Source organism: Lates calcarifer, linkage group LG20, assembly GCF_001640805.2.
Source record: "Lates calcarifer isolate ASB-BC8 linkage group LG20, TLL_Latcal_v3, whole genome shotgun sequence".
NCBI lineage: Eukaryota > Metazoa > Chordata > Actinopteri > Centropomidae > Lates > Lates calcarifer.
In genome coordinates, this window is record NC_066852.1 from 18,406,413 (window position 1) to 18,418,810 (window position 12,398).

The 12,398-nt window shown below is 38.6% G+C and overlaps 1 protein-coding gene across 6 annotated transcripts; it reads right to left on the bottom strand.

Annotated features, from left to right (window-relative positions):
- Positions 1-2,032: 2,032 nt before the first annotated feature.
- LOC108893486 (putative fibroblast growth factor 1) lies at positions 2,033-7,310 on the bottom strand. 6 transcript variants are annotated; one of them, XM_051078824.1, is made up of 4 exons: positions 7,232-7,310; positions 5,137-5,353; positions 4,375-4,478; positions 2,033-3,776 (listed from the first exon to the last, which is right to left on the bottom strand). In XM_051078824.1, the coding sequence occupies exons 1-4, from the start codon at positions 7,292-7,294 to the stop codon at positions 3,591-3,593; spliced, it is 570 nt and encodes a 189-aa protein (XP_050934781.1). In that variant the 5' UTR covers positions 7,295-7,310; the 3' UTR covers positions 2,033-3,590. The 6 variants fall into 6 exon arrangements, with proteins under 6 accessions (XP_050934781.1, XP_018547071.1, XP_050934782.1 ...); XM_018691555.2 differs by lacking the exon at positions 7,232-7,310 and adding an exon at positions 6,900-7,085; XM_051078825.1 differs by lacking the exon at positions 7,232-7,310 and adding an exon at positions 6,400-6,525.
- Positions 7,311-12,398: the final 5,088 nt, after the last annotated feature.

Consider the following 12,398-nt stretch of genomic DNA (forward strand, 5'->3'; position numbering starts at 1 on the left):
CCAAAAATGTGGTGAAAATACTTGATCGGGGTGAACGGAGTTCTTTCTCTGCATTGTGCTGATATCATCTGTCACAACTTTATGGTCACAATAATTTCAGCTGAAAAGCAGAAAGTCTTCACTGAAACTAGTGCACAAGCCTGGGTGATCAGGCAATGTGGGAATCTGCCTAGGGGCCCCAGGCCACCAGGGGCCCGAACAACCCTGTGTGTCAGTTTCAAATTTGTACTGATGAAAACTTAAAAATGCAACGATTCTCAGACAAGTTCTGAAGCATCTTTTTTCTACGATTTCTAAGCGGTTTATAGGTTTTTATTTACAGTGACCATCTGAGGTGATAATATTCTCTAGAAGTGTAAGTCACACTGAATGATACCAATATGTGTTTTATGTCTGCGAGTTGAAATTTGATGAATTATGACTCCAAGAAGTAGAGCAATAATTGGCTTAAATTCACCTCATGATATCTTTCTCATGATATCTTTGCCTACCCTTCAACTGTCTGGTGCCTGTGAGAGGAAACTTTTGTTTGTCGTGCACGTTTCTTACAAATCGCATAGTGTAATTTCCAGACTGTTAAAATGCTGTCAGGAACAATGAGTTAAATCAACAAGGAGTATAGTATATTATAGTAATATTTCATTCCCCACCTGCCCCTGTAATGTTAATCCCCTATGATTGAGGTTTACTTGCTCCGGAGAGGATTAAGTAACTGACTAGCACAGGTAATGTTGTCATATTTGATACATGAGTACCTGAGACCTCTACATCATCAACAAGATCACTCTTTACCTGAAAAACCAGTTACATTCTGCCAGATGTTAACTGCCCTCTGGTGGATGATCAGTGTAATCCAGCAGCATGTAATTACAAAAAGTTGTTTACTTTATCTTGGCATAGTATTATGAAAATGTATCAAATATGATACAGTTTAGGCAGTTTTTCTGTAAATCCCTGGATCATCAGTGTTGTATATTTTAACAATGTTTTTCCCTCTTTAAGACTGATTATTTCATCAAACTAATTAAAGATTAAAACATTATCTTTATAGGACATTTAAAGTGGAATTCTGGGTATTTATATATAGTATTATGACAAATTGTGTCTCAGATTGGTATCTATCAAATACAGGAAACTGGTACTGAACTGGTCACACATTTGGTGTAGTTTACTTTTCTTTGCTCAGATAACTAGATTTAAAGCACAATCTGGTAATATACAGTATTTTAGTCATTTTTAAGTTAATTTTAGTTAAAACAAATTACACTGTGTTACTGCCTGGGTGAAGACAAAATTAAATACTGTATTTATTCATTTAAAGATTACATTTTTCCTCAATACAAACAAAATTGTTGAAAAGAGTTGTGATTTGATCATGAATTCCCTCTCCCTTTTCATTTATTTATTAATTTTTTAAAACAAATTTTAATTTACACGGTATTGACTTTTCTATACCATACCACATGGGTGCCATATATCAATCAGGCATAACATAATAACCAGATACTGGTGCACAATGGGTGTAGACTACAGTACCCACAGGTGGCTAAACACATGCTATTGATGGCAACTGTGTGGTTTCTTAGATTGCTTATTTTACTCATGATTTATTTTTACTGGGATTTGGGGAGACCTAAACATGCAATGATAATAAACCCTGACTAAGCACTAGGGCTGTTGATGCCCTCAGTGCCAGCCTGAGTGAAAAACTTTACTGAACCTGTTTATTTGTGTGTAAAGCAATGCTGCCATCTAGTGGCCAAACATTGTTATTTGTCATGCTTGTGCGATAGGGAGGAATGTGTTTCTGGTAAACACCAGTAGGAGTGTTAATATATTATTAGAAACACAGATGTCCACATGCAAAGGCAGAAACACACACACACACAGCAGGCTGAACACATGAACAGATGTACTGAGCACTAGACATTACACGTTCCTTTAAAAATATGCATGTGCAGCCATAAACTTTTGTTGGAATGCACAGTTTTAAGTAAAAAACATTAATCAAACAGGCACAGCAAATCAAACATGTTATTTATTTTAAAGTTTATTTGTATGTATTTATTATCATGGATAATAATTCTGATTTTACTTCAAACATTTAAATACATTTAATACAATATGTATTACTTTGTGAAAAAGTGATCACATGACCTTTTTTCTTCTTCATTATATATATGTATAAATTATTTTGAAAATATCCATCGCAATGTTCAGTGAGATTAAATTTTAGCATTAGCAAAATATATATATATAAATAAATATTCACAATAGTAATTTATTTTAGTGTTACATTACAGTAAAATGTGCTTCAACAAAAAGATAAAGGAATAAGTTTGCAGAAACTTCTGCTGAACCATGATGTCTAGTGAAAAACTGTGTGTGTAACTTCTGTTGATTAGCACAGAAAGGTCAACATTTGGTCCGTCTTTGACTCTGTATAAGCAAAAACAAATAATCCACACTTGAGCATTTGGTGGCACAATGATGTTAAATCTGCTTTGGTTCCTTCTTTTCCTTAACATACAGCTATATATCAGCTTCACTGATTACTGAGACAAAGTTGTCACATTCGACTGTCAGCTGACCGAGGCACATAATAGCAATATGATGATACAATATAATGATATAATCATACAAATATTTTCCTGTTGTCATGGCTAACCCTATCATAAACAAGGTTGCTGCTGTTTTCTAAAGCAGCATTTTATCAGAAAGACTATATCATATTTATTCTATCCCTTGACCTGAAGTCAAAACTTAAGGTAAACTTTAAACCTACAGTGCTTATGATGAGACTTTGATTGTTTACATTTTAGTCTGTTTTATCTCTAGCATAGGTTTCTAATATTGTGTGAAGACATTTACTGCTTCCCAAAAGTGAGCCTTTGAAAATTCTGACCAGAAGTGGTTACAGAAATTAAACATTAGCAAATTAAAAGTAGTTACTAGTAAGATCATTCATAACTGAGCAAACATCCAGCCCACTGAAGAACTGTTAAGCAACTGGAATACAATTATGGAAAACAATTATTCCACGACTTTAAAAAAAACTTTGTTTGCTCGAGTTTGAATTCAAAGCCAGATGGTTGACATTTTTATTTTTCCTGCTTCATTGGTTTCCTTTGTGCCAGACGTGATCAATTGTGAAACTATTTCTTTGTAAAAGCGGCTCATTGCTGTCTTCCAGCAGTGGTATTTCATACCAGGGTTCAAAGTGAACACTCATTTATCAAGACTGACATGCACTGATACCGCACACATTTTCTGTCTGCTGTGAGAGGCTTTACAGTACATGTCACTATACACAGAAAGAACTCTATCAGCTCAGATCCATGTGATAACATGTATAAGCTAGTAACATGAGCAGGAATAGCCTGATCACATATTCTCCCGTATAATCAATGAAAAAGAGTCTGAACTAACTGTAACAATAGTGTTATGTATTTGCCTCTGGCTTCCCCAGCCTATCGTATTCATTTTAAGTGACCTTTAAATAGGATACTTTGCCCAGCGTAACATTTCACTAGTAATGTGCATTTAAAGACTTCAATGAGCATGTCCATGTTTCCTGGTGCCGTCTTGCTTTACATGTTGCCTGCAGGCCTTGGCAGGAAAAAGACGGCTTTCTGACCCTGGTGGGTGTCTGGTCCTGCTTTGGGTTGGCCGTTCCTCTTCAGCGCAACATACCAGCTGTACTTCTGAGAGCGATACGTGTTGTAGTGGTTTTCTTCATACTTCTCCAGGAAGTAACACTCATCATTCAGTGCTTGCTGAGGCAAGAAAATGAAAGAGGAGAGGAAAGTTTCCTTTATTGCAAGTCTTCTCATCCTTCTTGTAAATTGTATTTACACACACACACACACACACACACACACACACACAGCAACACAACAGTACAGAGTAAAGAGTGCTGAATAATAAATAAGAGTCTACATAACAAATTTGTAATCCTTAATGTCTTACACTGCTCATCTGTTGTTATATGCGTCTTAATGACAAATTATTACTCACAGTGTTTTATATTATAAAAAATTCCTTTGGTCACCCTCTGGTACTGTGATTTTCCAGTGTTTTGCAGTTGTGGAAAATAGCCGTGGCTATTACAAAATTATAGGAATTAGTGAGTCTAAACTTATACTGACAAATTAATCCCAGAAGTATTATGTGATTGGATGAAAATAGCCTTGGATAAAAAGGTTCCTAAGACTACAGTCTCAGGTAATAGTCACAAAAAGGGTGTAATTTCATCATGTCTGGCAGGTTTAATGTCATGGTTTGATACTGCAAGTGTTCAGTCTTTCCATTCAAAATGAGGTTTTGCTTGATGGTAGCAGTAATTTTGTCAAACTACAAAATGTCAATACTCACCGATCCATAGAGGCGTCCATTTTTGTTCATGGCCAGGTACCTTCCTGTCGCCTCACCCTTGATGACTACCACTCCTATACTCACAGCCTTCAGCCTGAGGACGTCTGCAACACAAACATATAACATCTAATACCACACAACATTTTCTGTTGCCGTTCCAAAGATAAAGTGGGAGGTAAACTTACTTAAACACAACGTAACCATAAGTTTTCTCCCAAAATAAATATTTGCCTGGTATTTTTCAGGGATTTAGGCCCTGTCATCCAAATGTGTACACAGGGTAAGGACTTTTGATTACAAACTCAAATCACTGAGCAGCTTTACTGGAATGGCTGAGTTGAAAACCCGTATTCAAGATTACTTCAATTGTTCTTTCTTGTACTTGTTAAATTACTTCACTTTGAGCCTTAATGAGCTTCCATTTTTCGGCTTTCGGTTTCAGTTTCACAAGATAAGTATCTTGAGATTACCTCTTTTGTTTGTCATTATTTTAAGAACCATGTAAACTTTTAAACATCAGTGGAGTTAAAACTTTCAATTGAAGTTTTAAAAGTCAAAATAGTGAACAGTAATTATGAGTTAAAATCTGTAAAGGATAAATTGTGTGTACAAAATTTGTTCAGCTTCTTGTTACTCTTTTCTGTTACAACTTTCCTGTTACTGGCCTCCATATTTTGTATCTGCTGCTCCTGATTCTGAAATACAACAGCCAATCTCACATCAAAAAGACAGAAAAAATGTTTTTTTTTCTTTCCCCCTCACCATATGGGTCATTCTCCTGCCTTCCGCCATTCACAGTTCCATCTGGTAAAATCCTCAGGTGATATCCTCCGTTCTGGCTGTAGAGCCTGGTCAGTGTCGGTTGCTCCTGCCTGGACAGATCCAGAGACGCAGGTCCAAATGGCAGCACTGTAACGTCTCCCTCAGACATCCTGCAGAGGGTTTGAGGCTTGGACAAAGCGGCGTGACGTCCCTGTGCCTGCAATGATAGAGATCCACCGTGCTCACTGTTCATGTCACCTGGACTGTGTCTGAGACATGAGAGAAAACAGGAAGGGGAGGACAACGCTGCCTTCATGATATAATTACAGGAAATGCCCCAGCCTCCGTCCTCAGTTACTTTCCCCTTCTGTCTGTGTCTCTGTTTTCCTCTGTCAACCTTTTAAGGCATTCTCTTTTTTTCATATGAAGTGATGCAACCAACCAGGGGATCAGATCTGGATGGAGGCCAGGCACGGCCGCCACATGACCGAACTTGTTCTCTGACTGAATGTCACTGAGATTCTTTAGTTTGAAAATAATTTCCAGATGACTGATGATGTAACTTTCACCTGAAATCGGTGCAAGGCCAGACAACAAAATAAACAACACATGGACACATGGAAGGATGGTGAAAATTCCTAGTTAACACTTTTACTCCCTGCTGGAAATGTTGCAAGTGCCAGCGCAAGACCTGCAATAGTTTAACAAATATAGTGAAACACAGGAGCAATTTTCTTCAAACTGTTTGAAGGAAAATCCTTTTTCTATTAACACCCTGTGTTCAGTTTGCTTTACCAGACTACATTTTACAGTTAAATAGTCAAACAAATCTCCAGCAGCCACTGACAAACCAGCCAGCCCTGTCTGTCTTACCCTTGGACTGTATATTTCCTCAAAAGCTTTTCCAAAGAACAAACAAGTTCATTTCAAAGCCACAATGTCAGTGTAATCTCTATATCCTGGAGGGTAGAGATCCCAGAACAGCAGTAGCTGTCATGAAAATGAAAAGGAGCAGGGAAGCAGTGAAAGATCCAGCCAGCGGTGGTACTGTACAACTCTGGTCTTTGTTATCATTTGTAGCCAGAGGTAGAAGTATAGCTGCTGCAGCCAAGTGGGCCCACATCTGGAATGTCTTGGGGAGAAATAGAGGGAGGAAGAGGAGGAAGAGAGAAGGAGAAGGAAAGTGAAAGACAGAGCAGTGCAAAAAAAAAAAAAAAAAAAAAAAAAAAAGCCACAAGAGGAATGCAAGGCCTACCCACTTACAGCCTGTTTTCCCGTAGGAGCAAGGACCTAGAGAGGAATGTTGTGTTACGGGATATGAGAGGTTAGTTAGTTAGCCAGAAGAGTCCACAGGGACCTTCGGACAGAGGTGCCGGTGAGAATGACGTCAAAGTCTGAGTGCAGAGTGCAGATGTGTGGGAGGGGAGATCGAACCTGTGTGTATGTTTGGATGGGGGGAAGATAGCTGAAGGTGATGATGTCTGGGCTAAAGTAAAAGTCATTAAAAGTTTGAAAAAACAGTTGATGGATGAACAGAGGCTTGGCTAACTTCGACTCTTAGCATAGCAAAAAAAAAAAAAACAAAAAAACAAAAAAACAGAAGCCTGATTTCCTAAATTAATTCCTGAACAAATAAGTAAGATCAGTATCAACTTGCTTTTTCTGTCACCAAAGTTCATCATCTGTTAGTGAATCAGCTGAGGTGATTACTAGCCAACACACAAACAACAAGGCTGACCTAATCTAGTGAGTCAGTCACCTACCTGTGAGAAAGTCATAGGACAGTGCCCCTGATGAGCCAGCATGTCCTCCTCTTTTCCTCCTTTTTAACAGAGGTTTGGGTGAAACCAGCTTGTAGTGCCTTTTTTGCCACACGCTCTTCCTCTTTCCTCTACCGGAGAAGTGGCTAGACTTTGGGTACTTAAGGATGTATGTCTATATTTGTACTCCATCCCCCTCCCCTCACCTCACCACCCTTCTAACAACGTCAGAGGACTCATTTTAACAGGCCAACGTCAGGACTAAAAATTACCACTGGAATTGAGAGAGAGAGCGAGAGAGAGAGAGAGAGACAGAGTGACGCAAGTGTCCTCACCATGGGATCCAGCCAGAGCCTGGAAATGAGCAGGGCTGCCTGTCTGACTGAGCACTGATACATTCTTATGCTGGTGTCCTCCTGGAGACACTGGTGAGCAACACAATATAAACATTTGTATTAGACACAAAGAGACTGACTTCACTTCCCAGAATTAATTAATCTTACATAATGGTAGTGCAGCTGCAATCCAAGCCAGGTCTCTGCTCAGATGTTCAAAGGTACGGTGGGTCGCATTGCAGGATTACAGGAATTGGCTTCACATTCCTGCAAACGTAAAATACCCACTCATCAAAGATAAATATACACTTGACAGTAAATGATCTCACATAGAGTAAATGTCCTCAGTGGATAAATGCAGATATGGTCATATGAATCATGAGGTCAGGGGAAAATGGTGTTTGAATTCAGTTGAAATACTCGGTAACCAAAAGGCTGGCTCAGTTTTCTAATTTTAAAAAAGGAACTGATTGTCAGTAAAGTGTCACTCTGCCTCTCAGATTCCTGCTTTGTAACTAGAGCTCCAATGGGAGTGAGCAAACAGCCACAGTGGCATTCTCTCTCGATGGTTGCTGTCTGTAAACATAGATACTGGACTGGCTTTAGACTTTAGGAATGTTTATAGTGGGATATAATTGATAATTTTGCATGTGGCACCTTCATCATGATAACAGTTTAACCAAATGCACTACAGTAAATGGAAAAATACATATTTGATATGAACTGTGAGGTGCTAACGTTTCTCAAAATGGTGGAAATGTCCTCTGAGGACGCAGCGATCTCAGTATCTATTTTTGCACACTTTCACTGTCTAACTCACACTTGCATGACAATAAACAGCATTAGTGTGCAGGCTGGGTGAATTATTCACCTTGTCACCTTGTCTCTACCTTGGTCTAATGGATACTTAAAGCTCTTCTCTGTATAATTCATCCTCTACAGGACAGCTGCATTATAACATCACACAGCCTTTTAAAGTTTTATAACAAAGAGACATATGATGTAGAGAATATGCAGAAAAAAAAAAAAAAAAAACAGTGACTGCACTGCCAAAAAGTGGAGAGCCTGACCTATTTTTTTCTCACCTGTTCAGCACTGAGCTAATTGGGTTGTTTGGAAAGAGCTGCTTTACCTCAGTTTACCAGGAGGTGGAAGAATAGCTCAACTATGGGAATGAAAACAGTGTGCGTGAAAGTGTGTTGCAACACTATATAAAATAACACTACAAAATCACACAAAAAAGTGTTAAATTCAAGAGACACTGTAATTGGATAAAGTTCCCATTGCACAATATGTGAAAATGATCTGTTTTTTTTTTTCTTCTTTTGTTAAAGAGCTGTGAGGCACCAACTCACTAATCAGGTGAAGAAACACATTTAGAATGTATTGTAAATAATATATAATATTAATATTATTGCTGAGTTGTAAATACACTGTGAACACCTCTGTTGTAAATACAATGGGTGAACTATAGGTGTATACATTGTGAGTCTTTTGACAAGAATTTTGAGCCCCAAAATGTGTCAGCCCACTTCACAAGTGTGTCATGTTCAGGGAGAAAAACTTAAAGCTGGTAGTATGTTTTCATGTCAGTTCTTAGTTCAGGTATATTGAGGCTGCATCGTTCCTCTGATGGAATTGTAACAGGAAAAAGAATGACAGCTAAATGTGAGGCTTGATGTGATAATGCAGTCTGCGGCTGTCAAACCAATCAGCCGTATTTACAAAGTATGTTTGACACAAGAAATCTGACTCCAGTCTCCAGTGGCTCTCAGTGTATAGGAATGAACTCGACATATCTCAAGACAAATGGCTTCTACAATGATTGTATTCATTGCCATGAAAGGATATTGTGCTCAGAAATCAGTGTCACCCAGACAGTGCCAGTGTCCTGTTTTTGTCACTGCCAGCTGAGTTTGTACAGAAAGACAGCCTTTGACTCCCCATGGTGGAAACACCTCTGGCTGAATATGACACAAGTAGGCCTCTGGTGTCCATGTCCTTCTGTGGAGGGAAGAAAAGGATAGAGAAAGTAAAGAAATACTAGATGGATGTGACAGAGAACTTGAGAAACAAGGAGATAAGATGACGAGTAGAAGAGAGATTGGTGTGACTGGTACCTCGTAGAAGTAAGAGGGAGACTCTTGAATCACACCAGACTACCAGCAGCTGATTTAAAGCTACAGTCTGAAGAAAATGTGTGTAAGATAAATGAATATGAAGGCATTTGTTTTTCAATTTGATGTAATGATGGATACATAAATACTATAGCTTATATGGTGAACTGAAAGAGACATAGAATATAGCTTGGCTCAGTATGTGTAAGCTTGTCCTACAATGTGGAAATGTTTGTTTAACTTTCAGATGACTTAAGGTGAAACTTGAGGAGGATATTGGAGTTGTGCAGGACTGAATAGTTTTTAGTCAAGTAGTCATCTGTTTCATGTATAGAAACAGGAAATGGGAATATGCATGTGGATATTTTTAGCTGTCCAGCTGATAATTGAATTAGTGGTGTCTCAGCAGGAAGCTTTCTCTGGGAGAGGTTAATGCAATGGATGAAATTAGATGGGGGCAAGAAAATGTAATTAACAGCGTCTTGATGGCCATGAAGCTTCCTGGTGCTGATGCTGATTAAAACCACCATCTATAATACACACAGTGATACTAATGTGAATGGAATTTCTTTTTTCCATTTAACTGCTCTTCAGAGGCAGGTCAGGGCCATTTAAAGACCAACACTTTTATTTTGAAAATATCCCAGCTGACGTTGGGAGTACACCCTGGACAGATGGCCAGTCCATTGCAGGGCCAACATATGTACACAAACAACCATTCACACTCACATTCACACCTATGGGCAATTTAGAGTCACTGGTTAACCTAACCTGCATGTCTGGTGAACCAGGGCTTGAACCCAAAACCTTTTTGCTGTGAGGGGACACTGCTAACCACTGCATCACTGTGCCGCCTGACTTGGAAGAAACAGTTTTTTTTTCCAGCATAAATCAACATGAGCTCATAGAGTGAGTGATTGTGTGTGTGATGGCTTTTCAGGAGTCTGTCATGTATTATGAAGTAAAACAGATTTGTGTTTTGAGACAAGATGGCTTATGGAGAAAGGAAAAGAAGTATGTTCTCTGTATTTCCAATATGTTATGTCATGTGATAAATGATTCAGATAAATGATAACATGATGAAACGCTGTGCTTAACCTTCTGATTTAGACTGCCATTGTTTTAAAGTGTGTCATATCATCATATTTTAGTATTATCAGTGAGGTTGAAAGATGTGCTATCAATTTTTAAATACAGGTCATTGTCATTTAAAATTGATTATAACTCTGTGCCTGATGTTCAATAGTCTGCATCTCTTACATCTGCCTGACTATAAACTGGATAATTCTGGTTCTTCAACTAGCCTCCTGCATCTGAGACTATATACACCACCAACAACAACATACTATGACTTCCTGTAAATGGCTATCTTTGTACACCACACTGCGGCAGATGGAGAAATGAGCAAGCGACCAGACGCTGTGCTCTGCTTTGGCAGGGGAAGTAGCATGTCTGAACTGAATCTGAGCTGTTTTCACACCATAACCGCAAACACAAAATTGTGCATGTGTTGATGACCTACATGCAGTGTTAAAAAAGTTGGAGGTGTCACCATCTAAATGCTAAAGCAGCAGTAGCACTGACCCCAGAATTATCAAAAGTAAGTTAGAATAAAAATAGAAAATACAGTCAACAGAACTTAGGTCACCTGAATCTATCCATTTTGTAATAAATAACTCTCTTGTCATCTTGGATAGTTTCACATTAGATGAAAAATAAGTTATGAGGGTCTTCCCTATCTGATCATGGGTCAAACTGTCTAATAGTAAATGTGTATTGGCAAACAGCAAGCAGGAAAAGCACAAGTGTTACTCCATTCTAGTGTCCGAGTGGCAATGAAACCAAAGCAGGTAACTAGAATTCAGCCATCATTAATTTTATTATGTACACCTGAGCCTTTCGTATTGTGTTCACTAGTGTATGAACCTCAACCGTTTCAGACTACAAGAAGTTACTAAATATTGACAAAAATTTGAATAAAAATCTGTTGCAGTGCATCATCGTGCCAACAGAGGTCGCCAGAGAGCGGAGCAGGCTTTAATCCAAGGCAGATAGCGTGCTGCAGAAATTCCCCGCTCTGGCTGAAATGACATCAGCGTCTCCTCCCACCAACCAGGCTCCAGCCCTGCTGCATGCAAAGATTGTCTATGCTCGGTAAGATGTAATACTACATATATACTTATAGTGTTGTGCACATATGGCTATAGTGTAAGACCTGTTATCATTAACACCTCTTTCATTTAGAGGTAATTTAGAAAATTCATTAAGATGACATTTAATGCCTAAAATGAGTAAATTTATGTCTGCTTCACTGACAGATATCTACCTACAATGGCTATATATAGGCTAGTCAAACACCACATATTGTTAGACACTCATTGCTAACATGGCTAGGTGTTGTGTATATGATGCTGACTGTAGCCCAGCAGCACACTGTTAGTTTCACATACTGTGAAGGTGTTAAGCTGGTAATGTTAAGCCATGATGATCAGGTTTACTGTGAGGTGCAACGGGTGACAGCACCTGAAGCTCTGTGATTGACAACTTATGCAGACAAACAGCCTGTAGATCTGGCTAACTTACCAACACAGTGTAGTGGCTTTTCATTGGTCAACACAGGTGACCACTTGAATGCTAACACTTGGTCATATCGTTGGTCATATATCGTGATTTTACAAATTGATTAGGGTCACCTAAAAGCCCAATACTTGTTCACAGTGGATTCTGGGATACTTGAGAACTGCAAAAGACGGATTGTCTGATGTGTTTGATGGCAACATACCTCCCTCTGAGCCATAAATCTGGTTTGAATCTGATCTGGGACCTCTGTTACATGACATCTACATTCATTTTTCAGTGTCATTCTGTTAGTCAGGTGAACATGAAATATGGTATAATTTTTTTTTTTAAAACTTGATTGATACAAAGTTATGATTATCTTGATTATCTCTTCTGTGGGATGAAATGTTGGCAATTTCCTATGGATACTCAAGGTTTTCATCTTGTGCCATCATCATTTCTATCTGAAAATACTCAAAACCTTTTTGATT